Source organism: Fringilla coelebs (genome assembly GCF_963513975.1).
Source record: "Fringilla coelebs genome assembly, chromosome: 3".
Lineage (NCBI taxonomy): Eukaryota > Metazoa > Chordata > Aves > Passeriformes > Fringillidae > Fringilla > Fringilla coelebs.
In genome coordinates this window covers 113,182,935-113,205,079 of record NC_140030.1, presented here as the reverse complement: position 1 = coordinate 113,205,079, position 22,145 = coordinate 113,182,935, and the positions used below count along the sequence as shown (strand labels likewise).

General features: G+C 47.4%; 1 protein-coding gene across 2 annotated transcripts in view; it reads right to left on the bottom strand.

Annotated features, from left to right (window-relative positions):
* PLCB1 (phospholipase C beta 1) overlaps positions 1–21,284 on the bottom strand; it is a 325,489-nt gene extending 304,205 nt beyond the window's left edge. For both annotated transcript variants that reach the window (XM_084203396.1, XM_084203397.1), the window contains exons 1-2: positions 20,897–21,284; positions 10,704–10,781 (exon numbers count right to left, since the gene is read on the bottom strand). In XM_084203396.1, the coding sequence (XP_084059522.1) occupies positions 10,704–10,781; positions 20,897–20,995 (177 nt within the window). In that variant the 5' untranslated portion in view covers positions 20,996–21,284. The remainder of the gene's footprint in view (positions 1–10,703; positions 10,782–20,896) is intronic.
* Positions 21,285–22,145: the final 861 nt, after the last annotated feature.

Below are 22,145 nucleotides of genomic sequence, written 5' to 3'. Positions count from 1 at the left end.
CTGTGTGCGCTGTACAGCAGCTCCAGGAATGAGAGAAAAGCCAAAGGCCATCCTTTGGCACTGGCAGAACTCCTGCATGAGGATACAGGACATGCCCAAGAACTCAGATATTGCTCCAGACAGAGCTGTGAAGCACTATTCGAGGCAGGAAGAGCAAAGAGAGAAAAAAGGACCCCCAGTTTCAGCCTGAACACCTGCAAATATTGACTGAAATGCCAGGGAAAAGTGGAGGCAGAGGGGGGAAAAAAAACTACACTCAGCATTACGAAATGTCTTTTGTCAGTTCTCATCCAAGAAGAAAAAGAAAGACATTTTCAAGGAATTAAGAGATCTTATTTTAACAGGCAGCTTTGCAACAAGACTAAGATAAGCCTTTGGATAATTCCAAACACACACAGTGGCTACAAAAGGGCAGATAATTTTCCCCTCACACAAAGGCTGCAAGGTCTAAATTTGGTGAAAAAGTGCAAATATTTCATCCTGCCAGCCAGAACAGCTGGGTTGAACTCCAGCTTCCTTCACCTTACCTACAGCCCCTCCCTGGGTCCTTCATTTCAGTAGAAACATGGCTTGAAAGTCCAATATATTGTGAAAGAGATCTACATGTGGGTATGCAACACAGCCATGCAGAAGACACTGGGATGAGCTGTCAGGGACAAGACAGATTTGCAGTCAGCACACTGAAAAAATCTCCTTCTGGCAGGAGAAAAGCAGAGCCACTCTTCAAGCTGGTTTGGCGTGTTTTGGAATTTACTGCATGCAGGTCTGAGGAGAGGAGCTCTTCACCCCATCCATCCAGCATGGATGACACCACTGAGCTCCTCCTGCAGCATCCCTGACAGGCTCTCCCAGCAGTTTTCACTGGCAAAAAAGCCTGCAGGTCTGTGTCTGCAAGGGGGAAGGAAGCAGAGCCCCAGATTTGGCCGAGATCCTTTTCCAGCACGGCACTCACTGCCAGCATTAATGCCAACAATCAAGCCTGCCCTGCCACAAGGGTTTTCCAGGCAGCCCCAAGCCCAGCCCTGCAGGGTGCTGCTGGACTGTGCCCCCCCAGAAGGGGCACTGCCTGCTGAGCTCCTCCAAACACCATTTCCACAGACACACAGCACTCCCAGCAGCTGCTGAAGCACTGTCCTTGGCTGCCAAGCACCAGTTACTCATCAAACACCTCGCTGAATTATGGACCACTGGAGCATTGCAACAAATCACACTGCTTTTAAGGAAAAGCTGCTTTTTAAGGAAAGATCAATTGAGGATCTGCACCTGAAAAAAACCTCAGCTTCAGGGGAAAAGGCCTGAGCAAGGAACTGAAAGGCAAAGCTCCCCTATCTTCAAATTCCACAATCACCGTAACCAGGGATTTTGCTTGGTCAGGGAAAGCATTTGTGTATTTAATGATTCAGCCTGGACCTCCACTGGGGTATGTTACCCCAATTTAGAAGGATTTTCTCCATGGACAACATGGCCCTATGCTTATTTTGCTAGTTAGCAAGCAAATCTGGATTCAAAGCAGAAAACCCACCTTTATTTTACTTACCTCTATTTTAAGGGAGATTAAAGAGTAAACCCATTGCTGTATTGTTCTAAAAGTTGCCTTAAGTACAGAGCATTTTGAAAATATCCCAGTCTCGAGGTTGAAAGTGCCAAGATAAAGTACCTAAATGTTGTGCTGTACTCCTAACTCCCAACCAGTGTTCCACTTCATAACACCTTTTATTAGATAAGGCCTGGTCTAACTGTCCTGGGTCAGCACAGGCAGCTGGAATTAAAGTAAAAGAGCTTCCTTTAGAATTTCATTACTGCTTTAACAAGGCTCCAACAAGCATCACTCAGTGCCAAGCAGCTCTCCCCTGCTAATCAATATTTTCATTATCATTCTCATTAGAGCACTTGCTGCTGTTTATCAGGCAGAGATAACCAGCTCCCAGGGTAGGGAAGCACCTGCCCAAATTATCCACAGGCCCCTCCAGGGAGAAACACCACGCAGCAACCACGCTCCAACTCAGTCAGCAGCAAGCTGGCTGTCAATAAACACAACCTGGAACCTGAAACCCAAACTGAACTCCCAGCCCAGGAGCTCTGCAGCTTTGGGGCAGCCTCTGTCACCCGGGCTGGCACAGCCCCAACCCCAGGTATGTCACAGGCAGAGGCAGGAGGCTCAGCAAAGCTCTGCAGGCACACTGTGACCAGCCTTGGGGGCAGGATCTGGTGATCCCCAGCCTCAGACAGCACAAGGGCTCTTTGGGATGAGGCACTGGGGTAGGATTTCACTCTGATGTGTGGGTGCAGCCCCGAAATAGCAGTGCCATGTATAGCCCAGCTGCAGTGGGATAACTGGGCAGCTGAGGGGCTGACATGCCCTGCAGAGCCAGCACTCACAGACACTCTCCAGCCACCAGCAGCTCTCAGGGACAACAGAACACCCTGTTCCTCTCACATGGAGCAGAGCACACCTTGTACAAAGGCATCCCCAGCCTCCACAGTCAAATCCAGGCACTGGGAATGCTCCTGGGACCCGAAGGAAGGCAAATCTCCATCCTCTACATGGCAGCCCTGCTCCTTGCCCACACTGAGAGCACAAGCAGCAGCTCAGCATCAGAGCTGCAGCCCCACAGACTGGGTCTCAGAGATGAGAACCTGTCCCTGCTACTGGGATTTGTGCTCAGCAGTACAGCACACTGGGAAGTCACTCTGCTGACGTGCCTGTATGCAGAGATCAGCTGGAAGGAGCAGTGCAGATGAATCCTCACCTCCCACCTGGTGTGGAAAGGCAAGACAGGACACACAGCACAGCCAGGGGAAGGCACAGTCACTCCCTTTTGGGGATGTGACACCCTCCAGAGCCTGCTCAGAGACCCAGCAGCACAACAGACCAGGAGCCTGCCCGTGGGCTTACATCCCTTCTAACCCAGAGGAGCAACTGCAGGAGACTGGCACTGCACAAAGCATCTGTGCAGTCAGAATTATTCAAAATACCACACACACAGTGAACCCAAAACTCTTGTAATTTGTAGCATTCCAAGTGTTTTCCCAATGCTGGGTTAATACAAGTTGTCCATCTAGAAAAGACAGGAGTGAGAAGATTCCCCAGGACAGGGAGCTACAGAGTGCCTCTGTCCTCACACCAAACAGGCACTGGGGTACAATGGAGCACTGCAGAGAGTGTAAAACGCCACATTGGTAGCAGCAGGCAGGAGAAGGAAGCAGAGTCAAGTCCACATTTTTAGTGGTAAAAAGCCTTAAGGTAAATAAAGCAAGGATTAGTGCAAAACTGACATTTATTGCCACTCACTTGGATTTTAAGAGAATCTTTCAAACTCCTGAATAATAAAAAAAAAAAAAGGCCCAACTTTCTAACACAGTTATCCCATAGCCCTGATGAGTAGGGGAGTGTGTGTGCTCACACAGGATGATCACATGTATGGAGACAGAGTATATCTGATTTATAGATGGTTATTTTTGGAGCACAGCTGAAAAAAAAACCACACCAAAACAAAAATCCCTGAAAGCATAATAGGGAGAGGAAAGAGCCAGGATGTGAAGCATTAGGGAGAAGTCAATCCAACAGCACAGCAGGAGATCAGCCATCCTCCCAAAGATCAGCAAGGCTGATGTGCTAGCAGCCAATCTTTGAACCATGCTAATAATAGGTCAGTTAGCAAAGCTGATGCTGCACATTCAGCCAAATCCATGTACAAGTGCAGGCACCAACACAAGAGACGTTTTTTAATTAAAGAGGCAAAGAAGAGAGGGCAGGCTGCCTGTGGCTCTGTTTACTGCAAGCCCTGCTCAGCTGGAAAACACACACCAGCCCAGGAAGGGACTTTGGGGCATGTTGGTCAACTTGGACACAAGCTTTCCTTACTGAGCTATTTAAATTGAAAATTGTAACAGCCAAACAGTCTCCAGCAGATAGATCATAAAAATCTCTTGCATAAAAATTCAAATTTCCAGTTTTCTTGCAACATTTGACATTTACATCCATCTACAGCCAAAGCTTACCAAGTCTCAGTCCTTTTAACAAAAGGCACCCTACAATCTCATCTTTACAGGAAAGTCACAACCCATGCTCAACAGAGGGCAAGGAAAATATTCTCACGTGAATTAAAATGTTAGGATTGTTCTCAGGCACTGAGAACTCAGCAGCACATAAATTTAGCTGACTCCAGAGTCATCCATCCTCAATTTTTGAGGTTCTCTGGCTTCCTCACTTCAGCAGACCGACCTGTGTTGTGGATTAAACCAAACATCTCCATTTCTGTTCCTGCCTCCCTCACAAGCAGGGGGATATTCAGCAGTGGGAAATGCTTGTAGAGATCTGTGTTTGATGTAGTACCATTTCCCTAATGGGCCCTGAACAATTTCCATGTTTTGAAAGCAGAGAGGTTTCCTTTAAATCAGCAGCCTGATGGGAAGCTGACCTCCAGGAAATATTTCCTCCCATTTTGACAGTCTGTGGCAATTCCCTGCCACTTTCCCAGTCTTCCTTTATTCCGCTCACACGCTGATTTTTAAGTTGTTGGGAGGAAAACCATGAGCTTCTTCTCAAGTTCCCAACACCACCACGGAGCCTCCTGATGCCACACCTCAAATTCATCAATCACAAAGACTGCAAAACCCAGATTATTTGCTGTGCCACCACGATTACTGCACTGTCTGCTTCAGGTTCACTCCCAATTTCCAGTGTCAGGAAGAAGGAAATCCTCACATCACCACACCTCCTTGTCCCAAGGATTCCTCATCCAGATTCCCAGTGAAAAGATGAGCAGGACCTCCACAGAACCATCTCCACCTTCCAGAGCCTGAAGCCCCTTACCCTTAAATTCCCAACTGAAAAAACAACAACAAGCAAAAATCAAAAATCAATTTTTGCTCTCAAAAATCAGGGGCAATCCACTTTCAGCTTGGCACTCAGTTCACACATGCAGGAATGGAGCAAGTTTAGAGCAAAACCATTCATTAATCAATTTCACTTTCCCTTCAGCAGGGGAGGATTGGCATCTGATGTCAAAGGTGTCCTATGCATAAAAAACTTTCCCAGTTTTGCTATTATTTCCCCTTGTGCCCATCTGACACTGGAGAATGTGCAGATGCTAATTAGAGTTTGGTTTTTATTTTTATAGAAGTCCATGGAGAAGCCTCAGAAACAGTAGAGCACTGAGGGCACAAGGCAGCTCATACAGAATTAAAAAAAAACCAAAACAACAAACAGCCAAAAAACACCCAAACAAAAAAATCCCAAGCAAATAAAAGAAAAACAAGCAAACAAAAAACAACCAAACAAGAAAAAAGCCCTCCACAAGTCTTGCTCGTCCCTGGTAGAATGCCAGGACATGGAGCTGGGTTTTTAAGGGTTTAAGGTTTGGGGTTTTCTTGGGTTTAAGGGTTTCAGTTATTTAGCTTTTTTTTTCTGCTTACATGCCAAGAGAGAAGTGTGAATACATGTTTAATGATGCACTTCTTGCATGTTTTCAGTGCTGAGATGCACAACTGAGCAACCTTGCTCTTGAATAAATTAAGCCAAACAGCTGAGATTTGGAGCAGGTATTTTTAAACCTGGTACTAGTAAATATTCCATTCTCATTAAATTACTAGGTGTATTTTAAATATTAATATATTCACTTCAATCTTTACTGTATGCATGTCAAGTGTGCTGTAAGGCATGTATAGATGTAATGTAAATGTGATTTTTGACCCATAGGGCAATCCAAATACCCAGCCAGTGTTTTACAGCTCTGCTTCAAAAAAGCCACAAAAGCACTCTCTTACATAAGAGGCAAAATCCCCAGCAGCTGGAAAAATGCCACATCATCTTCCATTTGGAAGAGGGCAGTGGGATTGCCAGAGAATTTACAAACATGCTGAAGCCAGACCTAATCCCTACAGCCCTCAGGCTCCTCTTCCCACACCCCTGCGTTTGCAGGCCCTAAGGAACCCGGGGTCACAGCAGGACAAGGAGGGAGAGGAGCTTCCAAGGCAGGACAAGCCTCTCATCTTTCCTCCTCAGGAACCCCTTCGTGCACCCTCAGAGCACAAAGAGCTCCAGGCACAGGATTATTGCTCTGGGCTCCTGTGCCCAGCTGCAGCACTGGCACCAGCTCTGCCAGGGATGCTCAGCCACGAGAACAGTCCTGCTCCTGTTAGAGGAGAAACTCCCCACCTTCCCCTTGGAAACTACAAAACTGTCAGGGAAAAGGTGAAGAGCAGCTGGGACTGGGCTCTTTCTCCAGGCAGAACTGAGGACACAGTCTCAGTCTCCATTGAGGGAAATAAAAGTTGGATATCAGGAAGAAGCTTTTTACAGAAAGGGTGATAAAGTTCTGGAATTATCTACCCAGGGAGGTGGTGGAGTCCCCATGCCTGGGTGTGTGGAACAAAGCCTGGATGTGGCACTGGGTACCAGGCTTTAGCTGAGGTGTTGGGGCTGGGTTGGACTCAGGGATCTTGAAGGTCTCTTCCAACCTGGTCATTCTGGGAGAATTCTGTGAAAAAACTGAATAGGATCAAGCCCCTCTGCCTCGAGATACCCTCAGTCTGGCAGGAATGGCTGCCTGTGAGTATTTCTGTGGCTTCACCACCCCATTTTCCCTGCAATGCACTTCAAATCTGAGGCAGGAGTGGTGCCCTGCACACCCTGGAGCTGAAGCCCTTGGCTGGGCTGTCCATGCTCCAATGGCAAAGGGCTGAGAAGAGCAGCTCCAGCCTCACATCCCCCCCACACTGTATCAGCACTGGCAGGGGCTCCTCAACAAACACTTCCTTGGGACAAACAAGATCTTCCTCTGTTTACAACAGGCACTGGAAGTTGCTGCAGGCTCCCAGGAACCGGGCACTTGTGGAGTTTCACAACAGGCTGCTCAGACTCTGCTCTGGGGCAGTGGGTGACACTGGCTCTGCATGCTCTGTGTTCCCAGCCTGCTGCCATGCCACTGCAGCTGCCCAGCTCTCAAAATAAAGGGCAAGAAACCAGTATGTGCTACTGAGAGGACAGCACACAAAGCCTTTCAAAGCCCTAAATGGAGCCAGCACAGCAGCAATTAGCTGCTTTCCTCCTCTCCCTCCTTTCCTTGCACAGTGGTGGAATTGCTCTGAGTCAATGGCTAAGTGCCTTCTCCCCACATCCTTTTGATTGCATAACAACTTCCAGACAAAGGATGCAGGAGTAATAACGCTCAAACTGCCTGACAATACCTTTTTCTTCTCCTAGTCTGCCTGTGCATCCATTAATACATTTATCCATAGACAAATCAGCCCTTGTCTGGCTTTGCTTTGCTAGCTGGGCTAAACACACCAAATGCTTCCAGCCTCTGCTCATCTCCTCAAAAATGCTTTTGATTATCACTCCTTTTTACTCTAGCAGACTCTCTCCACCTGGGTAAATTTTATCTTTCTTCCACACTCATGACCAGAATAAGAACAAATGGAAGAAATAGCATTCTGTGTTAAAAGGAAAAAAACCAAGAAATTGAATTATGTTTTAGTCAGGTCATATAAAAAAACAACACCACAATGAATACTGTCTGGATTTGCTGCAGTTAAGAAATGTTACCTAAACAATAAGATAAGTAACAGACATAAGCTTGTCACATTAATTTTTCTTTTAAAGTCCATGTTGAGAATCATTCAAGTAATATTATGGAATCAGCCAGCAGTCTGCATACAGATGAAGAAGAAAATATTCCTGAATCTTCAGCAATAAAAGAACTTCATGCTGAAAAATACAATTAACATCAGAAAGCTGTCCTGCCATCTGTTCAAAACAAAAGGTATCAAGTGTTCTTGTCATTACCAGCAAACAGGGAAATGCTATGGGTGCCTTGACTGTGGAGCATTACCCTCACTGATGAAACATGCAAATGCACAGTGAGCAGGTCAAGATGCAGGACACCAACTGCAAGATTGGAGCTTAAATTAATTACTGACCAGACCTTCACACACACAAATTGTCACCCAGCTGAAATTGTCTTCCACGTGTGGCATACCCTGAGTGGCAGGGATCTCTGTGGGGCTGAAACTACAAATCCTGGATTGTCTGTGAGGAGCACTCAGCTCCTGAGACGAAACTGCAAACTGGTGCTGACTTGGGGATCAGAAAGCTGAAGGGAAAGAAGTGCAGCATGCAAAGCCTGCCCCTGAGCAGCCTTTGGGGCTGGAGCCCTGCCTGGGCTGCAGAGCCTGTGAGCCCAAGAGAGCTCCTGGTGGGGCCAGGGACACTGAGGGTGCTCTGCTCTCCATCCTCACACCACTCTGGGCTCTGACTGCCCCAGGCTGCCCAGACCCACTGCTGAGCAGCAGGCACTGCACATCATCTGCCTTTCCCTGCAACAGAGGTGAAACACAAGAGGGAGGGAACAAGAAAACCATGCCAGAAGCAGCTCAACCAGCCAAGGAGTTTGGGAACTCTGCAGGGCTCCACCACCAGTTCTCTGAGCTAAATAAAAATACAGCACAGGGGAGTGGCTGTTTGCTTTGTTCTTCCCTCCCAGCAATTCATATAAGTTTACTGATAAGGCAACAGCAAGCAGAGGGGGCAGATTCCTGCTTTAGGCAGCACAGCGTTGTCCAGCAGTGATTTACTGTTCCACAGGCTCTGGCAAACAGGACACACGGATGGGTTCAGGGATGGCTGCTGCTCAGCCTCACCTCCACAGCACCTGCACTCAGCTCCCTCCTGACCAAGGGAGTTGGCAGCAGGCTTCTCCCACTTCATCACCTGCTTCAGCAAGGCTTATCTTTCCACACACAGAAAATAGCAATTGCTTAAACAAAATAACACAGGCAAAAAAGAGAAAGTGATCACACAGAGGGTGTATTGTCCTCACGTTCCTTCACATAGTTCCACTATCATCACAGGATGACTTCACACAAAGAGAAGGAAATTAAAGAGGATCTCCCATATAACCTCCTTTTTTCATGTATTTGCAATCTCGCAATCAACATGAACCCAAATACTCTGTAAAAGCAGAAAATGGCATTTCCTTTCCAGTCCTTGCACTATCAGCACCCCAGCAGATATAAATTTACTTTCTTTAAACAGGCACTGCTAGAATGGTGTTTAGAAACAAGCTTCACCTAGTTGTCATGAATTATTAACCAGAAAAAACCCCTCTTGTTCTTTAGAGTCTTGATTTGCAAGTTCAAAAACCAAACTGACACTTAAGCCTCTCGTATAAATACCTAACCTTTAAAAAAATGCTCTGAGCATTATAAATACATTTTTTCATGAATATGAGAACAACAATTCTATAAATAGCTATCCTTCACAGAATTGCTCCGAGACATTGTTTTTACAGACAACAGTAGGAAACTGAAGGAGGTCTTAGCGCCAAACACATTAAAAGTGAAATAAACTCTCCAACCAACTCTCGTTTCCACTTATTCTTACAAAGCCCATCGCTCTTTTTTAGCTTATACAATTAGTTTATGCAAGGGAAGGAACAGGCCAAAAGGCTGCACTGTGTCCTGGCACAGGATTTACGCTCAGTGTAAATCAGGCACAGCTTCTGAGGGCACTCGCTGGCTGCTCAGGGCAGCAATTTAAAACAGCTCTGCCCTGTCAGCAGATGAACTCACCATCACCCACCAAAACCTTGCAGGAGCACAGGCAAAGACAGGATTTTCACCAGAAAATGAGAAAACATGCTTCCAAACAGACTCACTCCAAGCCCTGCTCCATCTCCCCTCGAAAGCAAACATAAATAAACACAATCCAACACAACAGCAAATTGCCTCCTCAGTGTGCCTGCACCTTTCATGGCTGCTGTCTCCTCAAGCTATTTTTGCCCTGGTATCCAAACAAAATCAACAAGAACTCCCAAAACACAGCTACACAACTGGTACACCAGGTTTCTGCAGCCAGAACACTACAAGCACACATCCAAGTTTTCTGGCAGATACTCATGCAAGGCCAAAGCTCAAGCACTACCAAGTTCAACACCATTTCCAGCAGAGAGCCAGCACAAGCACTTGATAAGTACTTGAAAATTCACCTCTGTAACGAGGAGAAACTCACTCAATTCCCAGTTTGGATACAGTGTTCCACAACACCAACTGCAACACTCATTTTCTATATATTTATTGATAAGCCTGGGTACCAAACAAGCTGCACCCAGGTGCTGCGGTGCTGCTGCCCTCTTTGCTGTGTTCCCTTGAGTTTGCAGGCTCCAGCAGCTGGGAGGTGGCTCTGAGGGGTGGCAGGGATGTGGAACTGGAGCAGGGCAGGGCTGGATCAGGCTCGAGGTGAGCTCAGCACACGGGAATGTTCCTGAGAGCGGCCAGGGAGGATCAGGAGCAACTCGGTGACGTGGCCCACCAGGCACGGCAGGGAGCACGTGGCCGCTGAGGAGGGAGAATCCAAAGGGAGCTGTGGCCTCTGGGAACTCTGCCACGCACCACAGACAAAATCCTCAACGAGCAGAAGGCAAGAGAAGCCACAAACCAGCCATGAACCACAACAGCATCCCAAATGGATCCTTCCTGCCCTTGCCAGGACAATTGTACACCTCACTGGGCATCCCAGCAGTAGCATGGCTGGAATTTCCCAAATCTTCCAACCAGCTCACCAAGACTGGCGCTCAGGGATGAGCTTGCTGTCTTTGCTCTCCAAAAATATGCTGATAAATGCTTGTCTGCTGTGTCAGGACTGCTCATCACACCACAGAGAAAAGAAAGAACCATTCTGGAGCTGGAAGCTTTTCTCTTACCTTATTTTGATCTGTCCAGTAGAAGAAAAATCCCTGTGGGTCTGTTCTGAGGATAATTGGAGTCACAACAGTCGAGTCCTGGCAGAGAAAGGACAACCAAAAAAATCCATGTCAGCACACAGAACACATAATTATGCACAAGCTGCTTTGCCATCCGTGCTAATGAATTGCAACATCTAGAAATTACCCTGAAGGTATCGCTAGCAAGATGGCACTGAAAGAATTTAGTATCACCTGCCTCATCTCCATTTTTCTGACATAATGTATTTCCATTCCTGTGGAGACAGCACCTCATAACTGCAGGCTTGTCAACACACAGAGTCAACCCAGCAAAGCTGCAAGTGGGTGAAGTTCAACAGGCAAAACAGCCTGGATGTCAAACCAGAGCCCACCCAGTAAAACATCACAGCCAGGTGCCCACTGCCTGCCTTGATCTGACTTCACCTTCAGCCAGCAACACCCAATACCTCTAAAACTTACTTGTACAGAGGCTGGATTTGCCTAGAAAACATGGAATAGGATTCCTTGCATCAAGACTTTTGTCAGTAACATTCCATTAAGATTTACCTCTTTTTTAATCAAACCATGAACATTTTGGTAATGGGAATCTATCTGTATTCCACTCAACTTTCCAACTGGTTGAAAACCTGTCTAGTCTGGTAACATCCACAGCTCAGGTCATTTAAAACCAGGCCCATTTCTTAGCACACTGAGCAAGGCAGCCTTGTTACCTAAAATTCCTGAGTGTTTTCTGAGTGACAGCAAAGCCTGACTCAGAGCCACAAGCTCTCACCCAGGCCTTTTCCACAGCTGGGAGTTCATCCCCTCTCTCACATCAGGCTGCCCTGGTGCCCAACAACAACTGACCCCACTGCACCCTGCTCCTGACAGGATTTCTCCTCTCTTTCTCCTCTGTTTCTTTATGGATGCCATGAAAAACAGTCTCAAGACCTCTACCCATTTTTCAAGCTCAATTTAGGAGTTATGGAAGGGGCACAGAACGGAAAAAGACAAGGATACAGAAAAATTGCCTAAGCCTCAGCTCCCCAGAAAGCCAGGCTAAGCACACAGCTCCTCCTCAGAAAGGATTTCTATTTCTGTTGAGGTGCTGCAGGTATTTTACAGCTTTAGCATTCACCTATTTCCAAAGCAGAAATGTGTGAGGTCAGTCCATGGGGCTTTAGGGAAAAAAATGGGCTGTAACAGGTTCAAGTTTAAATCCAGCATATTTCAGAGTGGAGTACAAGCACAAAGAAAGCTGATGGAAGTGACATGATAAACAAATAAAACAAATAGTACAGGAATATCCCATGTGGGCCCAAAGCTCTGTCACTGACCCTTCATTAAAACACTGCCCTTCCCTAAGAGAGCAGACATGCAGAATTTGCAAAATCTTATTCCCCCCCCCCCTTCTTCCTAGTTTAATATCCTTTACACCTGAGAGTTGGATACTGTTTGAAGCAACATGCAAATTTGGGTTTAAAATCTATCAGACCCTGAAGGAATCTGTCTGTATCCATAAGAACCTAAAAAAAGACTCTTAGACCTCCACTATTCAAAAGGAAGGGGGGAAAAAAAAAACCCTTCTCTGGAGACATAACTCTCCTTTTTTAACTTATTTCATTGTGTCATGTGCAGCCTGTGCATGAAAATATAAATTGAGGAAAGAAAGTGTCCTCCTGCCTTTGAATGAGACACAAGGAATTCCAGGGGGAAAGGGAAGGAAGTGATGGGAAACAGACACAAAGCAATTCTGTCAGGATTAACTAATTCTGCTGCTTCACCATTTCAAACCAAAGTGTGTTTAATGACACACAGCTATCAGAGCAATACTTCTGTACATGTGTAAAATGTTGACTAAAATCAGACTCAAAGCAGAGGACGAGGGGAAAGAACCTTCAATATCTATCAGGTGGCCTGAAGGAAACTTTATCATGACAGGGTGAACCCTGCTCTGGGAATCTCTGCCCCAGAAAGCTGTTTGGTTGTGCTGGGGTTTTTGTTTGCTTGTTTTTTTTTAATTAACTCTCAGGCACAGCACAATTAACGTGCTGATGAACATGAGGATCTGAGAAAACTCTGCACATGTATTTGTGCTAGATGTGCCTTGGGAACTCCTCCATGCAGCCAGCAGCAGCAGTAAAAGCCATGTGCATCATGCTTTATATGTTCTGCAAGTTAATTAGCACTCTTGTAAAGCCCTGACATCAAATGCCACGCTCGGTTCTGGGTGTGGAAGCATGGAAATAAACTTTTGGAGGCAGCTCTGCAAGTCCTTCCACCCACTCCAGTGTAAAGCAAAGTCTTCTGGCACCTGGGACAGGTCTCTTGCTCTTATACCACTCTGCAAAGGCAGGAAACAATCAAAAGGACTCCTGGAAAAACCTTCTGCAATACATATTCAAGTTCAAGGCTCTGAAATAGGTATTTGCTTCAACCAACAATTATCTGGTGCATTTATTTACAAACATTGTACTGGTAAGGGAATGGCTGTGCTTTATGACCCATAGGACACACCTGCAGTCATTTATGAGTATCCTGAAGTGCATTAATTCAACTTCCTCACCCAAAGAGCTGACCTCATAACTCTCCTGAACAGACTGACCAACCACACACAACTCTGAACAACTCTGAACAAAGAGGTTACAGACAGAACACAACAGAGGAGGAGGAAAACTAAAAATAACAAGCAAAATCTCAAGGACAAACTAATCAGGGGCAGACATGCATATCTCCCCTAACCCACTCAGATGCAAAAGCGAGAATAACCCAGAAAAAAAGCCAAGTGTGCTGCCCATCTCTGAAGCTGAAGGGTTTGGAGATTTAAATGTGCAGTAGGGGAGTAGCCTATATCCATCCCTCTGGATATCAACAAAGCAAGCAGCCCCTTGAGCAGCAGGCCAGACTCCTGGGGCAATTCCAAGTCCATAGAAAAGGCACAGGATGAGGTGAGCAAGGCAAAGAGCAGCTGTGACCCGAAAGGGCAGAGGGAAAAGAGAAAGGGAGAGTGTCCCAGTCAGTGGTGCCAGTGCCTGTGGGTTATCAGATTGTTCAATGCCATCCCTGGCTGCTCATGCCCAGCAGTGCCTTGGCTTCCCAGAGACTGCCCCTGCCAATTCCTGGCAAAAGAGTGGCCCTAGCCTGGCTGTCCCAGAGTGCTGTGTGTCACACAGCCTCAGCTAAAGAGAATCATTTTCTTGAAGGGCTTTTCATTTCACCTTTAGGAGTCCTCCATCTTTCTCTTTGCTGACTTCAGGCCAATTCTCTACTTCCCTCCGATCCCACAGCCTCAAAGGAGTAATGTGGCTGTTCTCTACTTACTCCATTAAGTTGCCTCCTAATTGGCTGCTCAGCCTCAGAGCCTGCATTAGCAATATTCATTGTTTTATACTTTGAAACACAGGTTGCAACTTTGTGCCCAGAAAGTGCCACAAGGAGCTCTGGGATCCTCACCAGCCAGGCACGGCAGAACACAAGCACAGAGGATCAATGGACAAATCCAGAATTAAATGGTCTGATTTTAAGAGAGGGGCCCTCTGACTACCTGGAACACCAGTGAGCAAAAAGTGCCACCTCCATTCCATTGCTACTGACCAGTAAAGATCATCACCCAAAGATAATTAGTGAAGAGGTGGAAGCTTGGGTTTAGCTCCTTTCTGAGCATATTCATCAGAGCACCACCATGGCCTGGCTGTGCACAAGGTGGAACCTTTTACTCCATGACCACGAGCTTGTGTTTTAATGAATCAGATATAGATAATGATGTTTCTTAGAAACAGCAGCAGTCAAAACTCACACCAACAGATTCTCAAAAGAACAGCAGAGCAGCCTCTGTCCTCAGCTCTTCTGACAGATGGGGCTCATGACACTGCCTTATTAAGGCTGTCAGTTCTTTCCTGGGTTTGCCTCAGATTTCCAGAGACACTGAACATCCCCAAATATAACCTGAAAACTTTTACACATCGTTATTTCGCTTGCCTGAATCTTCTGGAAAATTTCTGCCAAACTGCTTTGAAACACAAAGCTAAGAAGTGTGGACTCCTTCTGGCAGAGGCAAAATGTTCTTGAACATTTCTTTCACTTTGGCCAAAGGGCCTAAGGTCTGGTTGAGCACAGGTGTCAGACCTGGGGACAGCCCCTAAGAAGAGCTCTGGTGCCAGCCCACAAGTCAGCTGGATTCCAGGCCTGGGGGAAGCAAAGGAGCAAAGGACAAGGGACAGCAGAACTCCAGTTTGCACAGGCTCAGCAGACCCTTGGCTGAGAATTCCATCATACCCAGAGTGTGCTCAGACTGGCACTAAACAGCATCACCCAGACAATCAGAACCAAGGGCTTCCTCAGGCTGACAGCTGAACTACAGTGAAAGGGAGAAAGTTCCCACCCCGTTTGCAGTGAACCCCTGAAATAAAGTGGAAGGGAAAAGATGCCGTCTTTCCCCGAGGGCAGAGGAACCAAACCTGCCACAAGGGAACAGGCTGCAAAGAAGAAAGTGACACGAGTCACTTTCCCCTTTGGGGGAAGGACAAAAAGCCAAACTGGAATTGATCTTAGAAGTGTAAAATGAAATTCCACTTGCTCAGCAGGAACATGCAAGAAGATATCCTTCACTGTTAGTTGTTAAACCCTGGATAGACTTTGGTGATGGCACCACAGGACAGAAATCATCGTTCTGCTGCTCAAACACTGCAAGTTTTGACGATCTGCCTTGAGTGGGATTTCTCAGAAGTCTGTCCTACCCCAACCCATCTCTCAGGATATCCTCACACACAAGCTAATCAGCCTCTTACTGCATTTGTTTGCATGATTCCCTAAATGCTGCAAGCTAAGCAGCCAAGAAACAGAGAATAAAGGGAGAACTTTAGAGCAAAGGCAGTGAAATGCCAACCAGGAAGATTTTCACCATGGCCAGAGAGTTCTTGTGCGATGCTGAGAAAATAATTTGAACCAGTCTGCTCATCAGCATAAATGCTGCCTTCTGATTGTGAGAGGACACTGGAATTATATTTCCACATTTCATTTTCTAACTTTCCGAGATGCTGAGCTCAAATTCAGCTGAAATCACTGGGGAGGCATTCTGAACATCTGACAGTGTGGCACTGCAGGCTGAAAATGAGGTCCAAGGTATCTAATCACAGATAAAAAATTAGGAGATTTTAATGTTGGTCTTTTTTGGATCTACAATACTATAACTGGAAACTAGAAAATTTGGTCATTTAATGGGCCTTGTGAAAATAAATTTAAAAGTGCTTATGAAGCATTTACTTTCTAATAGATCAAAGACTGCATAGTTAGAAATAGACTGCAAGAGTTAATTGTGCATTAACTACTTCACTCCAGGTTTGGTTAAAAAAACCCAAAACAGCCTTGAGCATTCAAACACTAAAGTGAGGAGAGCACACAGTGCACAACCCGATTTCCCAGTTAAGTTCCCTCTCCCAAAGAATGCTCGCTTATTTAGGAGCTGTTTTCTGTTTTTCCCTTTCCCATGTATCCACTAATATGCCAAAGGGCTCCAAAACCCCAGTAACAGAGATGTCATCTATGACCTGATCATCAGATCCTCTCAGGCAGGCATTTAACCCATCTGCAGCAGATCCAAATCTCATTTTCCCCCCACACTGAAGTTATAAAGAGCTTTCCAAAAGAAAGTTGGAAACAGAAAGTTATAACTCAAGTTATAAAGAGCTTTTCAGCCAAGCTCAGGCTTTCCAATTTACTAAATATTAACTCTTTACAATTGTAAATTCAATATTCTGTGTTGCAAAAGACCAAAGCCACAACTTCCACTCATTCAGATAAAATACTTTTAAATAGCCCAGAGCTGATACTTGTTTACTACATAAAGATTAGCAACAAAGAAGAAACAACAAAAACTCTGGAATGCTGGACTTGACCTCTTCACTCCAGACTGAAAGTGTTCACAAAAAAAATAAACTCTTCAGCTTATTGTTTTAGTTTTACACACACAGAACAATGGTTTCTCATTTTTCATGTCCTCACTAATGTACTGGAGTGGCAGGCTTGAGCAGTTTAAAAACAAACAAAAAAAGGCAGGGGGGAAAAGAGTTATTTTAAGTAACTTCTGAAAAATTCCAAGTTGGTTATTTATTTCATCTCAGCTTATCCATAATAAAGATGCTCTGATGTTATGTTTACTTGTAAGGTTAAAGGGGATACTCTTGATAGTCTTCTTTAAAACATTCTAAACAGATAAAGCCTGCAAATCTCCAGAGCATTCACTCTGAGCTCAAAAATGCTTTATTAAGACAAAGTGCTCTAGGAGAAAGGCATTAAAAAAAAACTTAAAAGACCTGGGTTCTATTTTGCTGCTCACCTGGGGAAGTTCTGCAGCCACTAAGCAATGCTACCAGCCAGGAGGTTTGATGCAGTAATCCAGTTTTCCAGTTTAGGAAAAAAGATGTGGCTAGAAAATTTCAATCCTGGCCCTCAATTTAGGTAGAATTCACCTTAGCAATATACTTAAAAGTGAAAGTAAATAGTGTGAGCCACAGAGAGATCAGTCAAAATCTTTATGCAAAGTACAAATTATCACTAGGGAAGATAAGAAAGCCTTTAAAGCAAGAAATGAAAACAAACCTATTTTTGAACGTACACCATCATATTAACTTGCCAGAGTGTGCCAATTACAGCTCTGAGAAAATATCAGCTCAGCTGTGCTCTGGCTGTTGGGCTACTTACAGACTCAGTTATGTCTATCTTGTTCCCACTACAGGCCAGACAAAAACAAGGAAAGAAGTCAGCCAGGGCAGATTTCAGCCCTCAAAACAGATAATTCCTGGGAGAAGTTGCTTTTTATACTCGAGCTCCCTTACCCTTCTCAGCCTAGCAACACATTCTGCTACATTAAGCTTAAACTCTTACCAAAACAGTTCACCTGTGAACTTAATTACATGTACTTATTAACCCACTTGAAAGGCTGATCAGGAAAAGCTGCAATAAGCACAGCAGAGGGGATGCAGCCAGTCCTTCCCCCCATCAGTTCTCTCTAGCAATACAAGGGCACAGCTGCTCAAAGCCAGGGCAGCAGTCAGGAGGCTCAGAGCCTCTCCCAGCAGTCAGGGAGAAGCAGCTACAGAGGCCCAACTCAAGAAACAACCTGGGGAAGCTCAGCCAAGCTTATTGTCTGACCCAGGCACACACATGGACACAGCCACAAGAGAGACCAACGCGGCCAGCCACGTTTCTCTTTCACAGATTCCAAGAGCAGCCATTTCTGCTCGGTGCCTTGTGAATCCCAAGCTACACACCAAGAGCAACACATCATTCTGAAATTTGCTTTCTGACCCGGAATACTGTTACAGAAAACAACACAAACAGTGGGAAGAGAAGCTAAGTTACAGGACAACAATGAACTGTTTGACTTTAGTGCTTCACACCCTGATCCCCAGTGGAATTTGTGAACAGGCATTGGATGGGGGGAGCAGCATTGCATCCAATCCCAAGGCATGAAAGAGTGACTTGTCTTGCAAAGCCAGACCTTTTTAATTGATCCTAATGCTATCCCAATTCAGAAACTGAAGATGGTGTGCAGAGGAGACTGAATCCCAAGCCTTCCCATGCCTGTCTGTGACCTGGAGTGGCTGATGTGAGCCCCTCCCCTGCACTTCACCATCCCCCCAGGCAGGGACAGCAGGCACTGGATGGGGCTCACAGGGACACACAGCAGATCTCAGTGCTGCTCCTCAGAGAGGGGTCCATGAGAATTGTCACTGCAACATCTGCTTCAGCACCTCAGTTACTGCCCAGCACAGAGCCACCAGAGGCTCAGGAGGGGAGCTCCGTATGTGGACTGGTTTTCACATCTGCACCACCACAGCTTTTGTCAGGCTGCTCCGCACACCTTGTCCCAGAGTCCTTCTCAAAGCTGGCAAACGCTTTCTGTGATGCTACTCCACACAACACAGAATTCCTTCAACCCCTCTCACACTCCTGTTTAAATGCTTCCAGCATTCCCATTTTAAAATTCTCTGTGGTTTAAAGCTCAGCTAGGAAAACTTTGCTTTGGGCTGAAACTTGGTACAAGTGGGAAGAATTCAAAACAACCGCTTCTGCTTCATGAAGTACAAAGCAAAGTCAGTAGGACCATTTTTAAACTGCAACCCAAAACAGCAGGGAAGGGGACAGAGAGGACAGAGGCTGCCCCAATGCACAGGCATGGAAGAACTCAACTCCCACTCTCACACACGGTCAGAAGAAATGGTGCATAACAAACAGTGTGTGAGCCAGAGGAGACTCCCTTCCCTTGAAACCTTGGATTTTGTGGGGTTTCCACTGCTGAGAACACTACAGGCAAGACAGGAGGGCTGAGGGGTGGGAAATGCACACAATGCACAGTCAACAATGAGTTAATGCTGGAATTCTTCATCGAAGTGTGCCTAAAAAGGCATCACCTTTCACAGAGCTGCCAGTGAAAGCACTCACTAAACACAACAGGACTCAACTCAGTCCCACACTCCAGGTAACACCTGTGGACTGCTGAGTAACACCTTTAACCCAAAATACAGCTGTTTCTCCAGAATTTAGCCATGTTTTATTAGTGCAGCCTTCAGGTTTACAATTGTACATCTTTTTACCAACTAGCCTGTAGCAGGCAAGCGAACATCCATTGTGCATGGAGAGCACCTCTTCATCTTTTAATTCTACCTATACAACTACTGTTTGGGAAATAGCACCCTAATAACTTAAACTGTTGGCTGATGGCTTGGGCTTTCAGTCTGGAGACTCAAATCATCGTCAGCTCAACCTCTGCATACACATACGGAAATACCTTGGTAACTTACCAAAAATAAAACAATAACTGCAAATGACACGGCTGCCTTTTCCTACCCTAAAGGAAAATGTCAACCCAAAGAAAACGTTTTCTCATTCAAGCCTAGTTCCTGCACATGCAGAACCTGTATCAAGCCACTGTTTGATACTGCAGACAAGGTCAATGTGTTGAGCCTTTAAAAAATGTGTTCGCTTATTACTGTAAATAAAACTTCACACCACAAGTTGTTTGGTTTCTGATGTTCTCTTTCTCCTTGAGAGTGTTTATCACAGGTTTATAGGGGTCAGGCTCACACATTTGGCTGCTGGACAGGCTGAAAGCAGCGGCAGAAGAGCGAGATATAACAAGCCAAGTTACATATGAACTGCTCCTTCTCCCTCGCTGCTGTCCCTCCAGTTGTTGCTGTGAACGTCTTTAGCACGGCCAAGCTCACAGCAAACATACAAGACCTCTGAAACAACTCATTCTCAACAATTCTCCTGGCCTTTAGGCTGCCTGTCTTCTCTCCCAACCATTTCTCTGCCTCAGCTCGAGTCTCTCGATGCCTCTGTGGCCCCAGACAGCACTCACAGACTTTCTGGGGCACCTGCTCCTCCGTGCACTGAGACACAAACAGCCAGCGCTGGACCGCCGGAGCAAAAGCCGGCAGAGGACTCGTCCTGCTCTCCTTCCCTACAGGCTTTGAAAATGACAACTCTACCGTTTAGCTCTCCTTTCCTCTGAAAGTGTCCCAGGCATAGCCAGCATGCCAAAGAAGAAATCCCAGCTGCCCAGCAGCTGCCCAGCCAAAGGTGAGGTGGAAACCACACTCCTTTCCTACGTGAGGCTATACAAGTGTAAAGGGCCGGGAAGCAGCAAGCAGTACAGGGAAAGCAGATATGATGGTGAGGCCAGCGTCATGCCCTAAGGAGCCAAGAAAGGTGTCTTCTGCGGAGGAAGTAAGGTGACCAAGGGGACCCGAACTGGGAGAAAACATCAGGGCATGACAACTCCACCAGCAAGAGCGAGACAGCGAGAGGAGCAGGAGCCAGAAAGAAAAGGAAAGGCTGCGAGGAGGAGACGGGAGAGGGAACGAGAGCCCAGGCTGAAACAACTCTGTTTCGAGGACAGAGGCGGCAATACACACACCGAAACGCGGGAGGCGGGAGAGGAAGGCGCTCCCGAAAGGAGCCAGCCCAGCACAGCCCGCACCGGCCCGGCGCAATTCCACAGGACAGCCCTCGCAGAAAGTTTGCCCGGCGTCCAGCCGCCGGTTCGAGCCCGCCGCTCGGCTCGGCAGGGGACACCCGGCGGGGACCTCCGTGGCCGCCCCGCACCGAGCGGGGCAGGGCCCGCAGCCCTCCCGCCCCATCGCCCCCCCCAAGCCCGCCGTGCCCCGCCGGGGGAAGCGGCGGCTACTCACATCGTCCCACTTGACGAATTTGACGCCTTTCTTGAGGGTTTCGGAGACGCAGACGGGCTTGAGCTGCAGAGCGTGCACCCCTGGCTGTGCCCCGGCCATCTGCACCGCATGGACGCGCTCGCTCTGCCCCGGCGCGGAGGAGCCGCGGCAAGCGGCCGCTGCGGGAGGGACGCCGGAAACCCGGCGGAGAGGCCGGCGGAGGCGCCGGCAGCGGGCAGGGAGGCGGCTGCCCGGGCGGCGAGGGCGAGAGGCTTCACTGGCGCTGGCCCAAGGAGCTGGCGCGGCAGCGGCCGGGGCGAGCCATGCGGCGGCACATCCTCTATATACCGCCGGCCCGCCCGCTCCTCTCACACACACGCACGCACGCAGGGCACGGAGCAGCGGCGCTGCCCGCTCCGTTCCCTCCCTCTCCGCCTCGCCGCTCCTCCTCCCGCCCCGCCAGGCTCGGCCCCCGAGGTTCCCCCGCGCCCAGGGCAGCGCCGGCGGCGCCGCGGCGCCACCTCCCGGCCACCGGCACCGCCCGGCCCCGGCCCCAGCACCGCCTTCCCCCGGCGCAGCCCCGGCCGGCACAAGGACGGCAGGGAGACGCTGGCAGTGGGAGACGCTCGCACCTCCCTCCGCGGGAAGCACGCGTGGGGCTCCGGTACCGCTCCGAAATGCTCTGCAAGGGAGCGAGGGTGAGTGTCCCTGCGTCTCGTCCCGCAGGAGATGAAGCGCTGAATCTCACAATGGACCTCTGGAGATCACCCAGCCCAGCGTCCCCTCCAAGGCAGGTGACACAGGAACGTGGCCAGGTGGGTCTGCGATGTCTCCGGACAGGGAGACCCCACAGCGTCTCTGGGCAGCTGTTCCAGTGCTCTGCTGCCTTCAACACAGAAGTTCTCCCTCCTGTTGAGTGAAACTTCTTGGCTTTTAGTTTTGAGGGAACAGTGATGGCAAAAGCAGAGGGACAGCGATGACCCTGCACAATGATGCCAAAATAGGAACAACTTCTAATTGAAAGAGTGGCACAAACAATTCCCAAAGCTTCTTGCTTTAAAAACACAGAAACTGCTTTACCACAGCTTTTTGATCTCATAAGATGAAGAGGCTTCCTCAGAACAAAGGAATGTGACCTTAATTCAGTTTAAGGTATACTCAACTCAGAAGGCATAAAGATGGAAAAACATCCTCTCACCCAGCAAAACTCTGAATCCAGAGGTTTTAAGGAAAATGTTTTTGAAGAACAAAGTGCTCCACCAATGACCTT